The following is a 24,736-nucleotide window of genomic DNA, read 5'->3' as shown; positions in this document are numbered from 1 at the left end:
CAACAATTTTCATGAATTACTAAATTTCCCGTCTAAAATAAGCTAAATGCAAGTACGTACCTGTTAAAAGAAATTGGCATTCTCCACATTCCAGAAAGTGGGAGAATTTTCTGCATAGTTTTTAAATTTAAGCAATGTTTGTAGAAAAATACAATAGATTAGGATTGGACTACAAGAGGGGTTGAGAGTGATGTGTGCTTCTGCACCCTGATACTCAAATGTTAATTTAGTGACTTTTATGTCATTTTCCTTGGACTGTTCACTATTTTCTATAAATACTTCTCTATGCTTATTGCATCCACAGAATATTGCCCAATGGTCCTGTTTAGGGTCACCCGGATTCTCCTTGGGAAGGGAAGTACTGAGACCCATCTACAAAGCCATATGGAGGGATTTTTCTTGCATCTGGAGGATAAAAACAGTCAGATTTGTTCCCAATTGGATACCAAGCATAGTACAAGTCCTGTAGAGATGCCAGGAGAATAGAATTACCCAGTTATCTGGGAATGGCTTGATTTTGTTGGATCAAAGAGCCACTGGTATGCCCTTACTCAAGAAGCCATCGTTGGACCCTACCATTCTGGACAACTTTAATCAATCTCCCACCTCCCCTTTTTAGGGAAGTTGGTTGAAAAAGTGGTGGCATTGCAACTCCAGAGGATCATGGAAGAAATAGATTAACTGGACTCTTTTCAGTCAGTCTTCATTGTGGATATGGAGCCAAAACAGCATTGTGTTCCACTTATGAATGATCTCTGGCAGGAGCGAGATGGAGGTGGTGCATTCATCCACCCTCTTCTTGACCTCTTGGCAGCTTTTGATACCATTGACCATGGTATCTTTTTGGGCTAACATAGAGAATTGGGGGGGTGGCACAATTTTCTTCCGATTCATCTCCTTCCTCCAAGGCCAATCCCAATTGGTATTGACAGGGAGAGGGAGAGCTCCTGCTCTGTGGGGTGCTATAAAGCTCAGTGCTGTCTTTGCTCTTTTTTAACATCTACATGAAACCACTTGGTGAGATCATCCATTGCCACAGGAAGAGGTATCACTGGTATGCTGATCATACCCAGTTATATATCTTCATCCTGGATGAAGTGAGTGAAGCTGTGCCTGGAAGCTGTGGGGGCCTAGATGGGAAACAGTAGACTTCAGCTGTGGGTGGGCCCCTCTGTATCCACGAATTTATCATCTTTGATCTTGAATTGGGTTGTATTATCCCAGACAGACCAGGTGAGAAACCTGGGGGCTCTTCTTGACTCATGGCTTTTGCTCAAAGAGCAGGTGGCAGCTGTAACGAGGAGGGTCTTTGCTCAATTTCATGTTATGCATCAGTTGCGCCCTTTCCTGGATAGGGAGACACTCTGTTTAGTCACTCATGACCTCGTCATCTCCTGTCTGGACTATTGCAATGTACTCTACAGGGGACTATCCTTGAAAAATATCCAGAACTTCAACTGATGCAGAATACAGCCACATGAGCAATTTTAGGTATCCAAACAAGGGTAACAACTTTGCTCCACAAACTGTATTGGGTGCCAGTCTGCTTCCGGGTGTAGTGGTTGTGACATAAAAAAGCTCTACATATCATGGAGCCAGGCTACCTATGGAATTGTCTTCATTCCTTTACATTGGCCCATTCCACCCAGTCAGAGAGGAAAAGTATGTTGTAGATCCCATCAGTTAAAGAATTCCAACTGGCGGGCTCTAGGAGGAGATCCTTTTCTGCCATTGCTATCACCCTGAGGCATATGCTACCTCCAGAGCTGAGGCAGATCTCCACTCTCCTGGCCTTCCACAAAGGAGTTAAAACATGGCTCTCCAGCTTTGCATGGGGAGCCCAGATGGATATGCAGCCATGGGGCTGGTTACACTGTGAGACCCCTCCTTTCACCTTTTTAACTAATTTTTAACAGGGTTTGATCATCCTTGCCTCCTTCCAAATTCTATTTTTTTAACTTTTATATGCTGTATGTTGCATCCTGTACAACATACCATTCTAGACTTCTTCTTCTCTTGATAATAGAACCTGAATCGCCTGCATTTGCCAAGGAGGTTCCAAAGAGGAAGCGAAAACCATATGGAAAGAAAAGTAAGAAGCACTTTCACTAAGTATCTCTGTTTCATCCTAATAACAAGACAGAATTTGTTTATTTGTTCTGCTGAATAGAGCAGAGTCTGAAAGGAAAAACAAGGATCTACCCCAAGATAAATAAGATGGAATGTTTGCCTGGGTTAATTTCTCTCCTGTGATATTCATTGCAACATCAGGGAGTACTTAGCAGGATGCTTTGTAATTATAGTAAACCCTTGGTTTAATAAACTAAAGAGGAAAGGGATGCACATTAAAGTCCAGTGTCCATTAAAAGACAAGAAGGGTTTTCAAGCTCCAAAATACTCATATATGAGAAGAAAAGGAACTGCTGTAGAGTAATAGGCAGTGCAAGCTACAGAAGCGCCATGCTGAAATTGATGGCAAATTCAGCAACTGCAAGCAAGTCAAGTCAAAGCACTTAAAAAGAGCCAAAGCTAAAAGGCCACATGGGGAATAAGGATCGCAGTCTGGGAGATACCAGTACCAGAAAGATCCCCAAGTTATATGGATTCACCCAGTCCAGGACTCAGAGGAACCGGTGGTAGAGGTGAGCAATGGACTGGGCACAAAGCAGTTGTGCCACCCAGTGCCTAGTTGGCTGCTTGAATCCACACTCTGGGTTCAGGAGATTTGTTCATCAAATCTGCAGTCAGATAAACCAAGGTCTATTCAATCAAAGGTTTATTTTATCCAGGCTAATAACCTAACCAAGCCACAAACATGCCTTTTTTTCAGCCACGTTCTCATGATGTTGCCTTTATCTCTTCCCCAGTCTATACCTGTTATAGCTAAAAGCTACCAATCCCTATATTTAATTTGCCCAGTAAATCACAAGTATGGACATTCCCGCTTGCTGTTATTCCTGTGGCAGGTTAAGGATTGCAAGTGGAGGCAACAAATTGATTTTAAGGGGCTGAAGGACTGATGGATATCACTTTAACTCAGCCATGAAGAACAGCCTTTATATGTTTTTGTGAAGCTTCTTAATCATTTCCTGAGTCAAATTCAGAATTGGAAGGACTGTGGGTGTAAAGGTTTTATATTTTCCCCATCCATAAGGAGGCAGTGAGGGATGTACATGTTTTGCAGGCAAAGACTTCATTTTGAAACTTTGATATATCCAACTGGATAGGAACACTTCTGTAAGAAATTCTGGAAAGGGACTTCAGGGTACATGAACCATACCTGTTCTCATACAGGTATTGCTGAACTACAATTCTTAACTTGCCATGAACAATGGAGAGATGCTGAAAACTATTAAGTACCATTTGAAAAGCAATGCATTGGCCACTGCTGACTTTGAACTAAATGTCAGACTTGGTGCAAAGCATTTTCTTATGTTGTTCATCAGGATTCTTTTTGTAATTAGATTGAGAAATGTTTAAGCCACAAATTGCCTGTTTTCCTTTTTGGGGAGAATCTGCAATATCCCTGTCATAATAATTTATCCCTTCCACTACACTTGTGTTAGCAGCTTTGCTATTTGACAGATAATATCAAATTATATATTAATTGAGACCTGCAAAAGCTTTGATGCTAAATTGATACTAACTATGTGTAGCTTGGCTAGATGGGAAATATGCATTCAAGATTGCGAAAGCATCTTTGGTCTGTAGGAGCCTGCTAATTGCTTAACAACCACAAATGAGCATAAAATTATCAAACTTTTCTCTGCCAGTCTGATAACATTTGCAGAACATCACAGGATGCTTTAATATGACTCTTTCATGCTTTAATTTTCTGATGGTCTTTGCTCGCACCTTGTGGCATGTGTATCCTATGGTATGTCATGGGTAACTAATTTATTTGTGTCTATCCCTCCCCATCAACATACAAAATCTATCTGGGAATGATATCTAGAAAAAAGAACCTTATTTCTTATAGCTGTACATGCCACAGATTGGGTCAGGGTCCTTATAAGTATAAACGATGGCTACTATTTTACTACTATAATGGACCAGTAGTTTTACATATTTAGAGCCTCAACTTGCTCCCACTGAAGAAGTATTTTTAACTAAGCTACCCAGTGTCCCCTTGTAGGGGAGATGGACAGCATAGAAATGTAATGAACAAACAAACAAGTTGGAGGGACTTTCTACCCAAATATTTATAGATGTCTTCAAGGCAGTTGATAATATTTATGCTTCTGTTGAGTTACCTAGGTAGATGGATTAAATATATGTTTCAGTTTCTAGTAATTATTATTTTAAAATGACCCTTAATAAGATTTGTATCAATGTGATTAGTTTGGACATATGTTAGCTTAGTACTCCTGCTTCATTTGTCTCATAGCTGAGTTTAGTTTATTAATCCTTATTGAGGTAATCAACCAGAATCTTACCTGTATCATTTCAGCTGCATTTGGGGGCTCACTTCACATTGTTTGCTTTATATTTTCCTCCAAATTGTAGATTACTTAGCCATGAAAAACAACCATGTTTTATGTCCAGATGTTTTAAAGAAAAAACATTGATCTAAGTACCCCTCCTTGTTGACAGTTGTGCACCCCTGATACAAGTGAGCTGCTATGGGGTCTTTGGCAGAATTGTGAGGTAGATATATGACTGTTTTTATTCAATTTGCTAAGGAAAAAAGATGACTGCTAAAGCCCGTTCCGTCAAGGAGGCAGCTAAGAAAGTGATCACTCCAAAAACAAAGGAAGAAACAAAAGTTATCAAAAAGCTGCCTACTTCAAAATCAAAGGAGGGGAAACCAACTGTTTCAAAAATTGAGGCAATGCAAGCTAAATCCAAGACTTCTTCAAAACTACTGACTGAAAGTAAGAAAAGGGATATAGTGCTTAAGTTCTCCAATTTGTAAACAGGAAGAGTCTTAAGAAAATTACTAACATACACATTTTAACTTGCTGAACTGCAGGCAGTTTGGGAAGGTTTTGATGGACACGTTTGCAATGTAAACTTGTAAGAGCTAGTATAGATAGTTCTCAACTTACGATCGGTCACTTAGTGACTGTTCAAAATTACTACAGACCCTGAAAATGGGATTTACAACCTGGATTCAAAGTTATGATATTCATCCCACCCCAATAATCATGTGACTGCATTTTGGGTGCTTAGCAACCAAAGAACCCACATTTATAGCCATTTGCAGTACCTTGCGGTCACATGACCGTAATTTACAACATTTTTGTCAGAAACTGTTTACTTCCGGTTTCCTGCAAAAAATGCCCCATAGTAAAGAATGATGGGCTTGCATAACAACTGAATGTTGGTATAATGACTATGGCATTCACTTAATGAACACTACAAAAGAGGTCATAAAATCAGGTGCAGTCAATGGTGATTTGTTTTATGACTGTCAATAATAACTTTAAAATGCCGTCACCTTAAAGGTTTACCTTGATTTTCCTGATATGTAGACAATTTTGAAACTTGCACTGTTGCAAAAATATAATTGTGAAAAATAATTTTCAATGTAGAATTTGAAAATAATCATTTTTACTTTAAAAGCAGTAGCTTGCTAAAACTTTATGAAGAAAATATTGAAATCCTGTGGGGAGTTATCTCATGGCATGATTTGTAATTTTGTTTCTCTGGATAAATTGATAAAAAAAATAACACGTGACTCTAGAAATATTTTTGTTTGATTTTTACTTTCCCTTATCCACGTGTGAATAGTAACTATTCTTTTTAGGAATATAGGTTATCACTAGCATTTTGCTGACCTTTTAGATTTCCATTCTGTACTTAAACATAGCCTTTTCCTGTGTTTTCTAGCCTTCGTTGCTGTGCAAGTGAAAGAAGAAATGCTTGAAGAGCGAAAGGTGAGGCTTGAAACTCCACAACATTCAGTGCCAGTGAAGGATGAGGACATGGATCAAGAAGCTCCAGCACACTCTACGATAATCGGTTGCCTAAAGGATGAAGGGATGGAACTAGAGTCCCCAGAAAGCCCTATAGCAGATGACCAGGATGGTAGCATGGATGTTGAAACTGCAACAAGCCTTGATACACTTTGCTACTTAAAGGGTGGAATTAAGGAACCAGCAATTGCAAACTCTATTGCAATTGCCTGCTTAAAAGATGGGGACATAAAAACTGAAGGTACAGTGAGCCCAGTGCTCATTAGCTGCTTGAAAGATGAGGATGTGGACTAGAGGTTCAATATCAATATTAATGGTTCAGCACAGTCCTTCAGGAATCAAGGAAGGTGAAGTGCTGGCCTCTGGTCTGTACTCTAGCTTTTCATGTGATACAGTCATCCTATGAAACAATTATAATAACATATGTTCTATCCCATCATGCAAAAAGGCAGGTCTACAGTGCTAATTTCTGCATTATAAAACTCTGTGGAAAGGCCATGACATGTTACACAGAGCATTTATAATTTGCCTGACCATAGTAGTCATCGCTATTTCAGTCAACAGTGGATTGCCTCACAAAGAAAGTTATTGGGCTGGTACCCAATAATTTTTTTCTGCTGAAATAAATGAGAAATCAGGAAAATGGGTAAGAAAGCTGAGGATCTCAGTGCCTTACTATTTTTTACAACAATGTATATTTAATATGAAATGGGCCACATAGTTCACAATGTCTATCTCTGGGGAAAAGATCCACTGATCCCATTCAGTGGCAGGCTTATGTGGTGGAAAACTCCCAAGAAGTATCAGCTAGATAGGATTCAATAATTGATTTATTATTTCAACAGTTGAAAAAGCAGGATACAGCATTGGTCTCTTAATGAGCAGATTAGCTATCGGCAAAAGCCTCAAATTTGCCCAGATCTTGCACATCTACGGTATAAGGACCCCAGACTATAAGTGAATTACTTTACATCTGTTAAGGATGCTAGGGTATCATTCAAAAGGTGAAGATATTACCAGTAACATTAGTTGAAATGTGATATCCTAGCTTTGATATACAAATGCCAAGAAATGAATTGTTATTCTAACAAGCTGACCTATGTTTAATTCAGGAAGGAGGAAAAATAAGAAGTCAATCGTTTTGCATCCTTAAGCCTCAAATGTCTGAAAGTATTTGGGAAAATATACAAAGCATTTGTATAACTACAAAAACTTTTAAAATCTACAATTGAATGAGGCTTATTCATAAGTTGAGGCAGTATTTTCCATTTCCTGAATGGAGGACAATTTCCCATGTCAAAATGGGGAGATCCTAGCTACTATCAACCCATCTAGGAGACCTCAAATTATTTGGAAGTTTTCATGTGGCCATAATTTTGGTTTCCTCACTTTGTGTTCTAGTCCTTTGATAATGTTGGTTGTCTTTTTCTCTACTATTTCAACTTTGCAATATGATTTTTGTAGTGTTGTGACCAGAACTAGTGGTAATATTCCAACTTTGGTTGCAGCATAGCTTTATACAAAGCATCATTCTTTTACACCAGAAAGAGTTTTGGATACGACTTCATCCCTGATTAAGCTGGCTTGTTTGGTCTTCTGGATATTCCAGCCTGGGCAACTTTGGAACATAGTGACAAACTTCACTTTAGGGCTATATAGGTTTGGTGGAGAGCCACAAGGGGCCCCTACTCTCAGATTCAGATTATCAAGCCACCTAGAAAATAAAAGAAAAAGAAAAAAAACATAATGTCATCAGGCCTGCATCTATTTAAACTTAAAAACTGTGGTTTTCCGGGGGGCGGGGTTGTGGGTGTTTTTTGTATGGTTTCACATTTGAGATATTAAGAAATTTTTAATTTGTGAAAACAGAGGAGCAGGAAAAAATGCTGCTTGTTTATGATTCCAAGAATTTTCTCAGTACAGAATTACTGTTTTCTAGGAAAAATGTGAAACAGTTGATCAGCTTTACAACAGAAGGTTCATCCATCAATTATATGATCTTGTATAATCACTATTTGGCAGTCAAAGTTTAGCCTAAGCTAACGTTTTAGCATTTAAGATTTATAATTCCTTCACTGAGAAAAGTAAATCAGAAATCAGTTGCTAAGAAGAAGTGATTGATGAATATCTGTAGTTCGATTTACTATTCCATTTCCTCTCCCACCATCTACATTTTGCAAAAAGAAAGACAAGTCAGTTAAATTTAAATCTTGAGACTTCTCTTTGGCTTTGCTAGCCCAAAGCATGTTTTCATTGTTCAAGACTATGAGATAAAATCCAGATAGATGATACCGGGTCTTTTATTACAGTAAGTATGCTGAACCATACCATCCAGTTATTATATTTATTCCAGCCATTCTACTTACATAAACATTCAAAACTATTTGCAACTCAAATTTAAAATATACATTTTAAAACAAATATTCATATCACTAAAATTCACAATGAAATTATTTATTAGATTGATGAAATTCAAAATATATATACTATTTTGGGAAGCAATATATGTTTCCATGAGGGAATATTCCGTGGCCTGATAATCACACATAAGAATCATTCTGTCCACCAGATTGAGGGCAGGAGAGGCATCTTCAGTAGTCTGTTCTTGAAATTGAGGTGGGCCAACAGGCTCTAAGATGTTTTATTTCTAGTACCTAGATAAAATTAGATCTTTATTATAGTCAAAGACCAGCATAAGGCTGGGGTACAAAATATTAAAAGGTATAAAAATACATCAAACTAAATACTTAAAAACCAAAAATTAAAAAAAGAATTTAAAAGGAGGTAGGAGCATTAAATGGATGGAAGGGAGCATGACAAATTAGACCTATCACAATAGAGTACTCCAGAATTACAGACTTGGTGCTTATTAAAATTGGTTTATGGTACAAATCATCTGATGGATTTTTGCTACAGAGAACCTGGTGACATATATCTTAGCAGGGTTAGTGTCTGAAAGCAACAGTGAGGTGTAAAATTGTTCAGTGAGTCCTGGAGCCCTTGGTATTTATGCAATAATGGTGATATGAGGCTAGAATGAATGTCTATAGTACAGGCACTGGAGAAGTACTTTGCATATTGTGTGTGTATATGTGTGTGTATATAAAAATAAATCATGAACAATAATATCAAAAGTCACTAGAGAACCTGAATAACTAATAAAGTTGCACTAATCTCATTCAGTATCTAAGGCATACCATCAAAAGATGAACAAAACTCTTTTAATGCCATAGCTTGACTCAAATCCTAACTGAAATCGATCTTATCATCCAAATGTACTTGGAAATAGGAGGCCACTTCCATCTCAATTATCTTACCAGAAAATGAGTATTTGTGACTAAACGATAATTACTCACACTTGGCCAATAAAGAATTTTAATTCTAATTATAAAGATTTTCCAAGTTCTTATAATTGAATACATACACATTCTATCATCAAGGATCTTCTCTGTTTATCATGGAGCCATTCTTTTCTGTGCCATATATTGGTCAAACTAGAGGTCATTTTTCTCTGATTATCCTGTCCAGTTTCTCTAACTCCATGTAAACAAGAAAAATTGATACTGTCAACATTGTTTTCTTATAACGGTGAGTTATTACCCCCCGTAGATAGGGCTCGCAACTTGGGAGTCCTCCTAGATTCACAGCTTTCTTTAGAAGACCATATAGTAGCTGTGACTAGGGGGGCCTTCGCCCAGGTTCGCCTGGTGCGCCAGTTGCGGCCCTATGCCTTACGTACGGTCACTCATGCGCTCGTGACCTCTCGTCTGGACTACTGCAACGCTCTCTACATGGGGCTGCCCTTGAAGACCACTCGGAGGCTCCAACTGGTACAGAATGCAGCCGCGAGAATTGTGCTGGGAGTTTCCCGATACTCCCATGTTACACCTCTGCTCCGCGAGCTGCATTGGCTTCCAGTTGTCTTCCGGGTGAGGTTCAAGGTGCTGGTATTGACCTACAAAGCCCTACATGCCATGGGTCCGGAATACCTTGGGGAGCACCTGCGGCCGGCATCAACTTCCCTCCGCCCAGTACGCTCCCACAGAGAGGGCCTCCTCAGGGTGCCACCGGTCAAAGAATGCCGACTGGTGGCCCCCAGGGGGAGGGCGTTCTCTGTGGGCGCGCCGGATTTATGGAACCATCTTCCAGTTGAGCTCCGGATGGCGCCTGACCTGCGCTCCTTCCGGCGCGATCTAAAGACATATCTCTTTGAACAACCTGGCCTGGCCTGATGGGATGGGGTTGGGTTTTTATTACTTTTAATGTGTTTTAACCTATTGTAAGAGTTGTGGGCATTTTGTTTAATCTCTTTTAATTTTTGTATTTTGTCTTTTAACATGTATTGCCCTGTTCACCGCCCTGAGTCCTTCGGGAGAAGGGCGGTATACAAATAAAATAAATAAATAAATAAATAATAAATAACCTGCCCCAATACTGAATTGCTCTTGGCTTCGTGATAAATCAAGATGCAAAGAAGAAGAAAACTATTTAGAATTATCCTCCAGGTGATCTGGGACTACACAAAAGAGATGGTGCTAGACCTCCGGAGGAAAAGAGAGGAACCTGCCCCACTTTACATTTGGGGGGGGCTGTGTGGAGAGAGTTTCCTCCTTTAAATTTCTGGGAGTCTACCTCTGTGAAGATCTTACCTGGAAAGTTAATACAACCCAGGTGGCAGAAAGGCCCAAGACTCCACTTCCTCAGGGTCTTGCGGAAGAACAGGGTAGAACAACAGCTAATGACCCTTTTTTACTGGTCTAATATAGAGAGCGTCCTCTCGCACTGTATTGTGGTTTGGTATGCTGGTCTGACAACTGCAGATAGGAAAGTATTACAGAGGGTGGTGAGCACAGCACAAGACATTGTGGGCTGTCTCCTGACACCACTGGATGACATCGCCAGGGCTCGCTGCCTTGGAAGAGTGAGGAAAATTCTTAGGGACGACTCACACCATGGTCAGTATCTCTTTACTCTCCTACCATCGGGTAGGAGATACAGGAGTATAGCCAGCCGTACCAACAGGCTGAAGAACAGCTTTTATCCATGGGCTGTTAGGCTCTTGAACGAGAAATAATTTTATAATTTTATGTATGACTGACTTGCGAGGCCGGTGTGTTGTGCAATTAGCTCACATGGTGTAACAAGATGGTGGCTTTGTTGTCACTGAGTTATAGGAGGGGGCACGAAGGGAGGCACAGCCAATCTCAATGTATACATGGTTGTACTTTGACAATAAAGGTTCATTCATTCATTCATTCATACATCTGCAAATCGCTAATCAACATGGCTGAATGAAATTTGCAAAATTGCAAGCCAACGCATCGGGAGGGACTAGATGAGGGAAGATCTCAAATCATGTGTAGCTTCAATTGTACAATCCAGTTTTTTCCAAACTTTTTCAGTTAGCCCCTCTCCACCTCTACTTTAAAAAAGTGATTGATTTTATAAAAATAATCTACTTAACAGAGATGTGATCACCAGGCACTTGTGTGATTTTGTGTCAATACAGTCTTGAATAATATATATTAATTACCATTTAGTTGATTCTGTATGAAAGTGCAAATAGGTGTCATTAATATCTTTTCCTCATTCCAGCCTATAAGGGACAAAAATTCTATTTTAGAAGATGAATAATGGGAATTAATGACTTACTTGCGTAATGAGAAAAGGTGACAATCACAGGAAAAAGAGGTATCATTCAAGTTGATTACCTCCAGACCACTGAAGCCATGTAAATTAGGTAAATTGTACATTCTATTTTTCTCCAGATACAGACTTTTAATATTTGGACCCAAGCCAGTAAAGGCACCAGAAGAAATCTGCCAACACAAGTTGGTAATGATAAGTTCAAGATCTGCAGAAGTAATTTATAATTACCCAATCTTCTATTTCCACTGACCCATTGTATGTGTCCAATAACTGTAAGAAAATTAGTGTATTCATAATCTCTAAAACAGTTAACAGTTTCTTAAAGATGAAAGAAAACATTTATCAGAGTTGACTATAACTAGCCTATATCAAAAGTATAACTCAAAGTCTTCATGCAGTCTCCAGATTCTTGAATGCAGCCACCTCAGCTTATTCAAAGGTTGATATTCAGTTGTCACTTGTAATATGTTTTCAGAAAGAAATTATTAAATACCCAGAGTGATGATCATCATCTAATTAATTTAGTTTATAGCCTGCCCCTAGGACTCTTACGTCTCTCAAAGTGTATCTTAACAATCCAAGAAAACTGCAGGCTAATATTTGTGAGAATTGTGGAAGTCAGTATTTCACATTTTGATGCAATGTTTTTGAAATGAAAGAATGAATACTGTATTTCTCCTTTTCTCATTATGATTAAGGTGGCTGTACTTCTAATTTAATATCCTGCTGTAGTGCCTCATTGTATCTGTTCCTGTGGAGGGAGTAGTGAAGAATGTTGGGAATGTAGGCCAAGCGGATATATTCCCAGCAGGATTCTTCAAGACATGAAGATCATCCTGGCTGCCTATCTAAAGTGAGCAGGCACCCAAAGCGGATGGCCCTTATATAGAAAAATGCTAGAAATGGATGATTGCTTTAATGGCAATGACAATTTATAGTATGTGGGAGAAAGCAGTGGAAAAACACTCCTGTTTTACCAAGAAAACCACACAGATAAACAATAGAAAGTAATTGATGGTATAATTTTAGATATAGGCCCCTTAGTTTGGATGATATTCTACATGTTATTGAGGAAGAGTTAACGTTGTTTATTATGTTTCTAGAGATCTAGTTATTGATGTGACATGCAAGAAAAAAAATGAAGATAGACAGAATTACATTGGACCTGGGAAAGCTCTACAGAGTGAAGATGAACCATTAGATGAGAGCCACTTTGGTCTAGTAGTTACAGCATTCTAAATGTTAAAAACCTGAAGAATCCTGAAGACTGAGTTCTGTTCCCAACTTAGTTATGAAAGCCGGCTGGGTGACTTTGGGCCAATCACTCTGTCTCATCCCAACTTGCTTCACAGGATTTTTATGAGAAAAATAGGAGGAGAACGAGTATTAGATATGTTCATCACCTTGAGTTATTTATAAAGTAATACAGTAAGGATATGAAATAGACAAATTAGCACCAGTGAATTAATATGAACTGGTAAAGAGTATACTCATTTGACTGCTACTACTCAGTTCATGAAAACAAAGAAGCGGCAGTGCTGCTTTCATAGGGGGAAAAAAGCAAGGACAGTATTTGGGTACAATGCACCTAATGACTGAGTAACATCAATTAGACTTATGGACAACAAATAATTATGGCAATTATAAAAATTATGTTTTAACTATTGATACAGAAGAGAAGGTTGACAAATTTTGTGGTCAGTTCAATGGAATATACAACCAAGATGTACTGCTAAGGGTTGTGGACTGAAATATCAAAGTTGGAAATAATAAAGAAAATGTGATTGGACTAAAGATACTAATTTCATTGTGCCAGCAAATCTGAAAAATGATGCAGTGGCCAACATGTTGGAAAAAATCATTTTACAATAGCAAGGAGAGCTACCAGAGCATGTATAGCATCCTACACTATCCTTAATTCTACAAATTGTGGCAAATTGTATTTAGGATCATCCAATGGAGATTAGAGGCCTACATGAAAAGGCTTTGGGAAAGATTGAGAAACAAGATATGTTATTGCTGTTGTATGCTGAATAACTAAGAAAGCCCCAAAATACCAAAAAAGTCTCTTATGTGTGTTGATATTTTTGTTTGGAAAGACCTCTTGTAACTGTTGTACTTTTTTAGAGTAATTTTATTGTATCTTTATTGTTTCTTTTGTTTCTATGTTCTTTATTTTTTGAGCTGTTGTAGAGAGCAGAGGGAATGGTTTTGAAGGACAGGAAAAAAGACCTGTTACCAAGGCAACCATCAGATACAAGGGGCCTGACTTTCAGGTGGGGAAAATGTTGGATTCATGTGTCTGGGAAAGCACAAAAATAATGCTGAGACTGGAATTGGGATCGGGTGAGGCATCCAGTTTTGCAGAGCTTCTTCAGAAAAAGATAAGCCAAAGAAATTGCCCAAGCGTGCACCAGATGGCTGTTCCTTATAAGGAAGCCTGCAGGATCCAAAAGATACCTTGGAAATAAAAGTGCTGGGAACCAAGGAAAGAAGGTCAGGCTTACAACCTCAGTGGAATCATTTAAAAGATACTGAGTCTGTCCAAATCCCACTTTCCCAATCATTTTGTATTAAACTTAATTAAATGCCAAAAAGTTCTTCAGAGCAGCAGTTCAATTGGACCATCCAGTGACTGTTCTGAGGGAAGTCAGCTCCCCAGAGAAGGAAATATTAAAAGGGCAGAAAAATATCTTTCCTAAAAAGATATTGAAGAACCAGAAAAGCATGCCCAGTTTGCTTAATAGCCCTAGGTCTCCCTCCCATGAGCTCTGTACAAATGCAGATGTAGGAGGCTGGAAGCTTAGGAAGACAAAGACCTAAAATCTACATACTCCAGCCCCAGGGAAGCAGGATAGGATTGACCCACAACCATCAAGAACACCAGAAAGGCACACCCAGACTCAGGTCAGAATATGTGACACAGGAAATACAAAGCCTGAAACAGGAAATAACTCCAAACAAAAGACTTGAGGGGTTATAAAACCCACTCCCTATATGTGCTCAGCCCTTTTTCTGCTGGATCCATCTTTCTGTCTGGCTTTCCTCTGCAATAAACTGTAACCTTCTTCCTAAAGCAGTCGCCGTGTTGTTTATCCCCGGCTTGGATGGAACCATGATGAAGACTTTTCTTCCTACAGTTCCTACAGCCCATAGTGTATTTAGCAGAAAAAGAACATAAAAATTATAAAAAATAAACTTGAAGTAAAAAAAAAGTAAGAATTTTGCTTACAGAGGTTTTAAACAGATAAATGGTCCAGAAGAAATTTTTGGACTTTATTTAAAGTTCCTGGGGAAAAAAATAGATAAATATTTATTTATTTATTATTTATTATTTATTTATGTTCTTTCATGGGAAACTATTTTGTTTAGGTCCACCAAGGAAAATGACTGGTAGTTTTTTTTTAAACAAAAAGGATAAGGGATCATTGTATAAGTGCCCCTTATAAGAGTAGAAGCAGAAAGGCTTTAAGAGATTGTCATGAAATTTCAAGATTCAAGAATAAAGGGGAAAAAATAAGTAAAAGCTTGGGAGGAGAGTGTTTTATTTTTTTGGATTATAAATCAAGACAGACAAATATGGCCACTACTAGAAAAGTATGGCAAAAGAGTGAATCAAAGCTGCATACTCTCTTCTTATTTTTTTCAGTCTATAAGCTGAATCTATATCAAAATAAGTTGGATGTGAAGAAGATGAGCATGATTTTAAAAGTGGAGGAAAAAACTCAACAATCTATATTATTCTGATAACATTATTCTAATAGCTGGAAATTCAAATAATCTGCAACCTTGAGTAATACAAGTCAAGGAGCTCAGTGAAAAATAGAACTTAATTTAAATATAAAAAAGATCAAACTAATGAAAACGGGCACAGCAAGACAATTTTAGAATTCTAAGTTACCTTTAAAATTAACAAATTAACATTTAAGGTGGTGGAAAGTGCTTGCCTTTAGAATCAACTATTAATATAAAAGGAACCATCAGCCAAGAAGAAACTACAGATTAGCACTTGGGGGAATAGCAATGAACTCCTTGGAAAAGATACTTAGATGCCATAAAAGGTCTATAACTCCAAATATCGTAATCATGCAGGTAATGTTTTCCTTGTGATACTTAGTGAAAGCAAAGTGGGCTTTGAAGAACAAGTTAGAAAAAAGTATTTTTACTATGACTCCTGATAATACCTTGAATAGCCAAGAAAACGAATCAAACCAGAGTTCTTACTCAAGGCACAAATGACCAGGCTCAAATTACTGTATTCTGGATACATTATGCAAAGACCTGGTATTATGAAAAGTCTACAATATTGGAAAATATGGAAGGAAAGAGGAGAAGCACATGACCTGCAACAATGTGGATGGAATCATTTTTGTGGTGATAGAGTCTGAAATATCGTATAAATTATTTCCAGCCCTCTCTGAAAATGCAAAGAACTGAATGTGTAACTTTCCACGAAGAAAGTGTAGGCAATGGTCCATTATTAGCTGCATAGCAAAGAGGGCTTTCAAACGGTCAACATCTTTCCTTTGTTCTATAGCACATTCAGCAATGGAAAACTCACTGAATATTTTTCACCCTATAACTATTATAAATATAAGAGCAGCTTTCAGGTTCCAGTGAAGCGGATCCAGATAGGGGAAATACTTTAATCTGAAACTCCACAGAATTTTACCAGTAACTGTAGGCTGATGATTTAATTTCCTGTGTTCCGTTACTGGAAATTCTAATTAAATGCATCCGTTTTTGTATTTTATTTCCATATTGGTGAGGTTGTACTTTGATGAAACTGGCATAACATGGTCTAATGAGTAACTATCAATACCACATAAATCATCTTCATCATCTGGGTTTTTGAATTAATATATAACACTAAACCAAACAAACTATAGCTGCAGATACATATTCTTGTGATGATGGTGGCAATGTCACTGTAGTTTACAGCTGCCCAATTTCTAACTTACTTGTTCAAGGCCTGTATTATCCAGATACAAGTGCTGCAGAGATCTTGCAACTGGAAAGCACCATTCCCAATATATTTTATAGGATTCTTAGACAATTTCAGTTCACTGAGTATAGGCAATCCTCTAAGGGCCTTGATGGGAATTACTTGCATGCTGGCTGAGGAATTCTGGGAGTTGAAGTCCATGAGTCATAAAAGGGCCGAGTTTGAAGACCCCTGATCTAAGGATTCTTGATAGATGACGGCTATATTGTTAGAAGCCAGATTGAGATAAACTAGCTGTCCTAATACCCTGAAAGCCCCTTCCTCAATGCTTTTCATCTTGCATCTCTGCAGGTTCAAATGGGTGAAGTACGGAATGGACAAAAAGGTTCCTAAAGGAATCACTGTAGTTTTGTTATCTTGAAGAGCCAACATTTTAGTAATCTGCAATTTAAGGAAACAAATATTAGTTTTATTCTCAATAGCTCCCTGGATTTTTGGCCCATCATAGTAGTTCCTCAAAGTTTTATTTTTAATGGAAAATCAGGAAATTATATGCTGTCACACATTGAGACTGCTATTAGATAGATCATTTTTGAAATGCTTTGTAATCTTTGTTGCTAGGTAGTTGCTAAATATTAAAATTACAAATTGTTTAAATCTTAATAGATTTTGGAAGCAGACAAACCATCTTACAAAAATCAGTTGCAAAATGGATTAAAGTAATTGTTCCCAGTCTGATGCCTTCTTAAACTGTTGAGATTTTCCATCTTACCATGGCTCTTGTATCAGGTAAAGGAAGGTAAGATTAGAGGAAACATGCTATAGAGACTTCAGTGGCTGCATGGAGATCTTACCCAAAAGAAATCCATTCCAAGCTGGCCAGATAAGGCAACAAGTATTACACAAGTTGTTGGAGAGAGAAAGTCAAAGAATGGAATGATGGGTACATTATTAAGCAAACACAAGTAACATTATACTGTAGACACCAGAATGCCTGCAAAATAGATGTTGGAACTGCCAGGTTTCTTGCTCTTTGAAATTGTTTAGATTTTTTGAATAATAAATAAATGAGTAGCTGGCCTGCTGCCAAAAATGAACCAACCTTTAGCATAACTTTTATAATAATGTAAACAATGTACAATGATTATTTTAATCTGTTTGAGGGGTGATTATTAAAACTATTATTGTTATATTAATTATATTATTATTAGCCATCTAGACATGAAATGGCAGTCATAGAAAGCCTTTACATAAATAGTTCTAATAAAAAAAAATTATAGATGTGTGTTGTTTTTGGAAATGTTCACCAAAGTTTTAAAACATAAGACGAAATCATAAAAACCAACTCATAAGGCTAATATGAGGATAAAAGAAAATGGTACCTCTTTTTAAATTAGTTTCTGATTGGTTGTTTATAAAATGGTCAAAATATTGGGTGAGCACTATGGCATACAGTCAACATTTGAAATCTGCCCATTGGCCTCAAATGTTTTCCTACTGTTTTTCTGTTTATGAATGGTGTATTGATTTTTTTTAATTTCTTTTTCTAAAAAAATGTGTAAACCACCTTGGGAAAATCCTGGGTAAATGCCTTCCCATAGACTCACCTCCTGTGGGATTATTCCAGTTTCCATGCAGATTAGAGCCTTTGAAACAGTATGAAACCTGGAAGAGTGTTCACAATAGCATCCAGGGCCATAGATGTGTATCTGTGGACTGTGTAGCATTTGGGAAACAGGCTTAGCCTTAAACAGCTTAATAGAAGAGAGTAGGTTTCTCTCTATCTGCTTTAGAGTGAAAAAAGCCCAGGATTGCCTTTGCACTATTTATTGTTTTGGGTAGAGATAATTCTAGATTGCCATTGGTGTTTATGGTTGCTGGGTCTTGTTGAGAAAACCATCATTTTAGTCTTGGAATACAGTAATTAATTGTAAGAACGTCTTTGCAGAATTCTGTAAGGTTCACAAACTTTTCCTAAGTCCCTCTGAGTAAGGGAGAGAATTGCTAGGTTGTCATCATAGAGCAGCATTGTCAAATTTCTGCCCTTGAGCATGGTGATGTGAGTGATACTCCTTTTCGGTAAAAGCAACAACCACCAAGTTTACAGTGATGCTTAAAAGTTTGTTAATCCTTTTGTATTTTCAGTATTTCTGCATAGATATGACCTAAATAGTAATCTATTTTCCACACATCCTGAGACTAGATAAAAAGAACCCAATTAAATAAGTCAAAAATATTTTATTTGTTCATTGATTTTATAAATATCAAATAGGCAAGCTAAAATGAATCTAGATTAGTCAATTAAAATAAGTGACTTCTGAATACTGCCCGGAAAATTACACAATCACAGTTAGCAGATTTTACTTTATTATGAATTGTGTTTACATTGAAAGTAAATCAATCCATGCAAAGAATATAACTTCGCAGTATAACACAAGTATTCTGTACCTTAATAAATATTCATACAGAATTCCTTTTTATGTCCATAAACAGTTTCTAAAATTTTGGATTGATTTTCATTTGAAGAAAAAAAAAAGCAATACATTGGCAAATCCTCCAATGGTATTTTTATGTGTGCGTTAGAAATTAAGATTAGACTGAATTAGTAGAAATTGAACTACAATAAATAAATGTGATGTGCTATTGCCATGCCTAGATTTTGCTAAACATTTTTCCAGTAAAAGAATCTGGCAGACGAAACTCTTTGCCAGCAACCCCCCTCCCCCTCCCCCTTCCAAAATACTTCCTGAGCTCTGAACATGCGTAAAGATCTTCGCTTCATAGCTAAGCAGAAGTATCACGTGACAGATGACCGTGTACGATTAAAATATCCCAAAATTAAGAAATGTGGCTTAATTTGCATAGCCCTTATATATTTCGCTAAAGTCCTTTTATGTTCAGATGTTTATCCTTAATTTTAAGGTTTTGATTGATATAGTTTGCAGGACAACTTTGAATTTTCACCTCATTGATATTCACCATCACAAAGTGAGGTGTTGCTATGTGGCCCCATAGCAAAGCTTGAAAGTGGCTGTTCATTGGATGCTAGCGAAATTTATGGGTTTTGTGTGTGTTGCGTTGTGGAGAATAGTTCTTTGTTAATGGCTAATTTTTTGAGACTGTTCTCCGGTAGAGCTATAATCAGCTGTTTTAAAACGGGCTTATTTTGAGAAACTCTTTGGGTTTAAAATATTGCTATGCCCAATGCTCGTTTCTTGGTTTTTGCTTAATAGATAAATGGTTTTGGTAGATGAGTATTTGGGGGGGGAAGTGAAGTTATGGTACTTTTATGTCCTAATTGTTGTTTTGTCATTCATGTTTCGTTATTTATCCTGGTGTATAGCATGTAGGAGAGTTCATCAGTTTTTCATATCTTTGTTATACTCAGTACAAGTAGTCCTCAGTTTACAACAACTGAGCCTAAAATTTCTGTTACTAAAAGAGACAAGCAAATTTTGCCCAATTTTTACAATCTTTCTTGTCACAGTTGCTAAGTGAATCACTGCAGTTGTTAAATTAGTAACACAGTTGTTAAGTGAATCTGGCTTCCCCATTGACTTTCCTTGTCAGAAGGTCACAAAAGTGATCACATGACCCCAGGACACTGCAACAGTCATAAATATGAGTCAGTTGCCAAGTGTCTGAATTTTGATCAGAGGACCATGGGGATGCTGCAACCCCATGGGGTTGTAAGTGTGAAAAAAGGTCATAAGTCACTTTTTTCAGTGCCGTTGTAACTTTTAACGGTCACTAAATAAACTATTGTAAGTCAACAACTATCTGTATATTTATTGTATTTAATTATCCAATTGAATGCAAACTGTAAGCAGCTACAATTCTACCACACATTATCAGGATTAAAACAATAGAAATAATAATAAATAATTTGATGAAGCCAAAGAATACTACCAACAACCATTACACCAGACAGCAAAGATTTTGCGTCCTGAACATTTTTGAGTGTATCTTATAGATTTTAGGCTGTTAATCATTAAAATATCCTGTGATTTTAACTTATTACAAACTATTTTATAGAAATCTTCTGTTTTTGCAGTTTCTTACATTTTAAGTTTACTAATATTTGCTTGCATTATAATATGCTTTGTGTAGCTTGTACATGTCCAGGCATGCATTCAGGGCATGTTGTATAAATTTGTGGAATGGATAGAGTTTGGACATGCCTAGGCATGCTTAGACTGGATGGATGCTGCCTGGAAAGGTTATAAAAGCAGCTCACATGAACAGATGCTACTCATTTTGTTGATATCAGTTTCCATGTAGTTTGATGTGATTGTTTCAAGGCACAGCTTTGCCTATCTACATGTAATTTAAATAATAAGTAAACCAGTTATAGACTTGCTTGTAGGATGATTGGTGACAGCAGAAATGTCTTGTCATTGTTGGAAGAGCCACAATACATTCTGCTACATATGTGACAAGTACATGGATAATCCTCAAACATGACCCATGACTGGACTTAAGAAAGCATATGAAGTTGGGTTGTAAGACTGGTAATTAAGACAAGGTCTGGGCTCCTCTCATTTGCTGTGCAAGATGTGCTGTTCATCTTAGACCTTGGCTTAGACTTAGAGGAACTCAGAAGTCAATGCCTCTTTGCTGTCCTGATAATTGTTCTGTACCAGCCTGCTACCGGCCCTGCAGAAAAGGCAGGGACAACCCCTCTACAAACGGCAAGAGGCTGGAATTACGCCTGACAAATTTATTCACATAAAACAGAGCAAGACAAGACACCAACCATAAAACACGAGCTAAGAAGCAGGAACAATCCAAGCGGTTGCCTTCAGCAAACCAGCCCTCCCACACATTCCCCTTAAATACAGTTCAGGGCGTGGCCTCTCTGTGCCTCCTTCCGAGGTGCCCCATTGCCTCCCTCTGTTTACTCCTGGCTGACTGCCTCCTGCATCGGGCGTCCTTGAACAGGGCCAGCTGTGGGTCATCTTCATCCACGCTGTCAGGCTCACACAGCTGGGTCTGCATCGTGACCAGATGAGAGGGGCCTTGCTGGGGGCTCTCATCAAGCTGTCCAATCCCCTCAGCAAGCTCCTCAACACCCCCCTCCTCCTCCTCTGAGTCGTCCGACCCAACTGCCGAACCCACAGGCTGACCCTGAATCACAACAATGATATGGTGAGAACAGAATGATCGTATGATAGACTTACTCCTGACTAATGTCGTTGGTTTCTCTGCTAAAAATTAGAAATCAGATATCCCAATCTGCCCTGAGATGAGTACTGCATGATGACAATTTACCACTACCAAAGCCACCAGAGAAATGGAGTTTACACAAAACAGATGAAGATGTTGTAATGCACCAGAAAGGTACAGTTACAGTGATTTGAATTTTGAACTGTTTTGTTGAGTGAGTTTTGTTTCATTTTACAACCTTTTTACAGTTAAGTGAATCACTGCAATTATTAACCTAGTAATATGGTTGTTAAGAGAATCTGGTTTTCTTATTGACTTTAATAGAATAACAGAGATGGAAAGGTCTTCTAGTCCAACCCCCTGCATTTCAGACAAATGATTGTCCAATCTCTTCTTAAAGCATCCATAACTTCTGGAGGCAAGTCATTCCACTGAGTAATTGTTCTGTCAGGAAACTTCTCCTTAGTTCTAGGTTGCTTCTCTCCTTGATTAGTTTCCATCCATTAGTTTCCATCCATTTGCATCCACTTTGCTTGCTAGAAGGCTACAGAAGGTGATCACATGTCCCCAGGACCCTGCAACCATCATAAATATGAATCAGTTGCCAAGCATCTGAATTTTAATCACATGACCATGGATGCTGCCATAGTCGTAAGTGTAAAAAATAGCCATAGATTGTAAGTTCGGTCACTAAATGAACTGTTACGTCAAGGACTACCAGTACTGTGGTTAAGTATGTGAATGGGGCAGTCTTGCAAGAGTCTCATTACATTAAGAAGAATCCATTCAGTGGTGTGCGGGCGAGCATTATCATGAACCAACACACCAGAAGTCAGCATGCTTCTAATGGATGGCTCATCCAAGTTTTTGTAATGTTTCACAGTAGACTTCTGAATTTATGGTCGAACCACACTCCATGAACTTCACTAGCAGTACTCCTTTGGCATCTTCACATTTGGCAGGATTTTCTATGGCACCACTTCCAGTGTGGTGTTGATTTATAACACTCGCCTGCACACCGCTAGACGCACCCAAGAATTTTTAAAGCAGTTCCATTGGGATGTTTTTGTTCATCCCCCCCATAGCCCAAATTTGGCGCCGAGCGACTACTAAGCAATTTCAAACCATGTAACACGTTATGTCAAGTGCCTCAATTTGAATGGCGATTGTGTCAAAATGTAATTTTCTAATGTATATAATAGTTCTGTATCTGCGAGTGTCTGTCATAGATAATCAAAATGGAGATTCATTTCGGAATTGCCTTTGTACAATCTTTCTTGCCACAGTTAAGTGAATCACTGTTGTTAAGTTAGTAACACGGTTGTTAAGTGAATCTGACTTCCCCATTGACTGTCAGAAGTCACAAAAAGTAGCATATAATTCACCATATTTTGTAATCCAAATTACACCAAGTAGTTTGGTGCTTTCCTGGCTTTTTCTCATTCTTTTTGAAGAAAAATTAAATAACAATAATATGTATTTAAGCCTACCTTTTATACTTTGACAGTAACACATTTACCAAGTAGAACCTGTATACTGTTTGTTGAAAATTATTTGTATAGCAATTTTATCACAAATTAGTTAAAAAGATAAAAATACAAACTAAAAAGAAAAAAAGTAAATGAAAGAAAAAAATAGTGTAGAAAAGAAAAAGTAGAAAATGTCCAGTGTAGCATCTTTTTTGTATCATTCTTGTAGTCAGTCATTTTTAAATCCAATTTTAGATCAGTCTCAGTCTTGTCAGGTAAATTTTGTTCTTCCATAACCTCTTTTAAACGGTCTATTTATAGAGATGGACACTCTTAAAATTAACATCTTGAGTCTATTGTTCAAAAATATCCTTCAACATGTCCAATGTTAAACATATTTTGCTCCATTCAGTGTAAGTCAAATTTAACTGTTCACCTTTATATAATCTTTACTTCCTTCTGATTCACTCTAGTATTCAACCTTCAAAGTCTCATCCTATCATGTTTTTAGAATTAGAATACTTTATTTGGCCAAGGAATTTGTCTTCAATACAGAAGCTCTCAGTGTACAGGCAAAGCAAGAATAATATTTTTTAAGAGAATTCAATTTCCCAGATTTTATAATTAATCCTGAAATTTTATTTCAAATCCACATACACTTTTTGTCTGTTTGTAACTCCAGAATTCAAGTTCTAGTCATTCTTTTGCTGTTTATTCCAAAATATTTTTTCCTTAAGCTTGTATTTAAAACTTGGTTTGCTAAGGATTGAAGAAAACACATTCAGGCTCTAAAGTTTATCAATCCAAAAATTCCAAATAGTTGAAAAGCAATTAAAAAGCATTCTCCAAAAACAATTAGAAAAAAAACCTATGCAAACCTAGTGCAAATCCCACCCACCCCTTTTGAAGGCACCAATCAGTTTCAGCAATATAGTTATTCCCAGTGCTTTTTTTGTAAAAGCAAAAGGTGCCGGAACTCACACATGTCATACAACCCACCTTGCCTACCCTACAAGGTTCCATCCAAAAAAGGTGCCGGAACTCCGTTCTGAGCATTCTATGAGAAAAAAAGCCCTGGTTATTCCCTTCTCTCCCAGAGCGCTAATCCACCAGAAACTACTGCCTTGTCTCCTTGTGAGGAGCAACTGCCTGGAGCACTTGCAGGCAATCTCAAGTTCTTTCCTTGTCTGGAGGACAATTACACAGAGGTGGTTTACTTGCCAGGTGTTTATTCCGCCACAGTGTCAACTCTGCTTTTAGTAGAGCCATGTTTAGTTCACTATTTTTCCCCTCGAAGTCCTTTATAACAGCTGTCCCCAACCTTTCCAGTTTTGTCAACCAGCAGTAGTGACAGCGGTAGAGAGTAGGGATGATTCCACCTGAGTGGTACGCATGTACACGCAGGTCCGCTTGCACAAGCAGTGGATGCGCACACATGCCACTTGCACAAATGGAGCTTTGTGCCCACACACTTATCTGCCACTCATGCAAGTGAAGCTGCATACGTATGCGCTGTCGCCTACCCATTGCATGGCCTGGTTCCAAATGGGCTGCAACCTGGTACCAGACCACAGCCTGGAGGTTGGGGA

General features: G+C 37.9%; 1 protein-coding gene across 4 annotated transcripts in view; it reads left to right on the top strand.

Annotated features, from left to right (window-relative positions):
- The window catches only part of L3MBTL2 (L3MBTL histone methyl-lysine binding protein 2), a 59,231-nt gene extending 37,447 nt beyond the window's left edge, over positions 1 to 21,784 (top strand). For 2 of the 4 annotated variants that reach the window (XM_081331404.1, XM_081331405.1), the window contains 3 exons: positions 2,027 to 2,092; positions 4,683 to 4,874; positions 5,833 to 7,449. In XM_081331404.1, the coding sequence (XP_081187530.1) occupies positions 2,027 to 2,092; positions 4,683 to 4,874; positions 5,833 to 6,212 (638 nt within the window). In that variant the 3' untranslated portion in view covers positions 6,213 to 7,449. Of the gene's footprint in view, positions 1 to 2,026; positions 2,093 to 4,682; positions 4,875 to 5,832; positions 7,450 to 11,686; positions 11,754 to 17,178; positions 17,451 to 21,730 lie in introns of those variants that run through there. The other 2 variants (XM_081331406.1, XR_014026957.1) reach the window with 2 other exon arrangements.
- Positions 21,785 to 24,736: the final 2,952 nt, after the last annotated feature.

This window comes from Vipera berus, assembly GCF_964194415.1.
Source record: "Vipera berus genome assembly, chromosome: 6".
Taxonomy (NCBI): Eukaryota; Metazoa; Chordata; class Lepidosauria; order Squamata; family Viperidae; genus Vipera; species Vipera berus.
The sequence above is the reverse complement of the archived record's forward strand: the minus strand, read 5'-3'. Positions and strand labels throughout refer to the sequence as shown.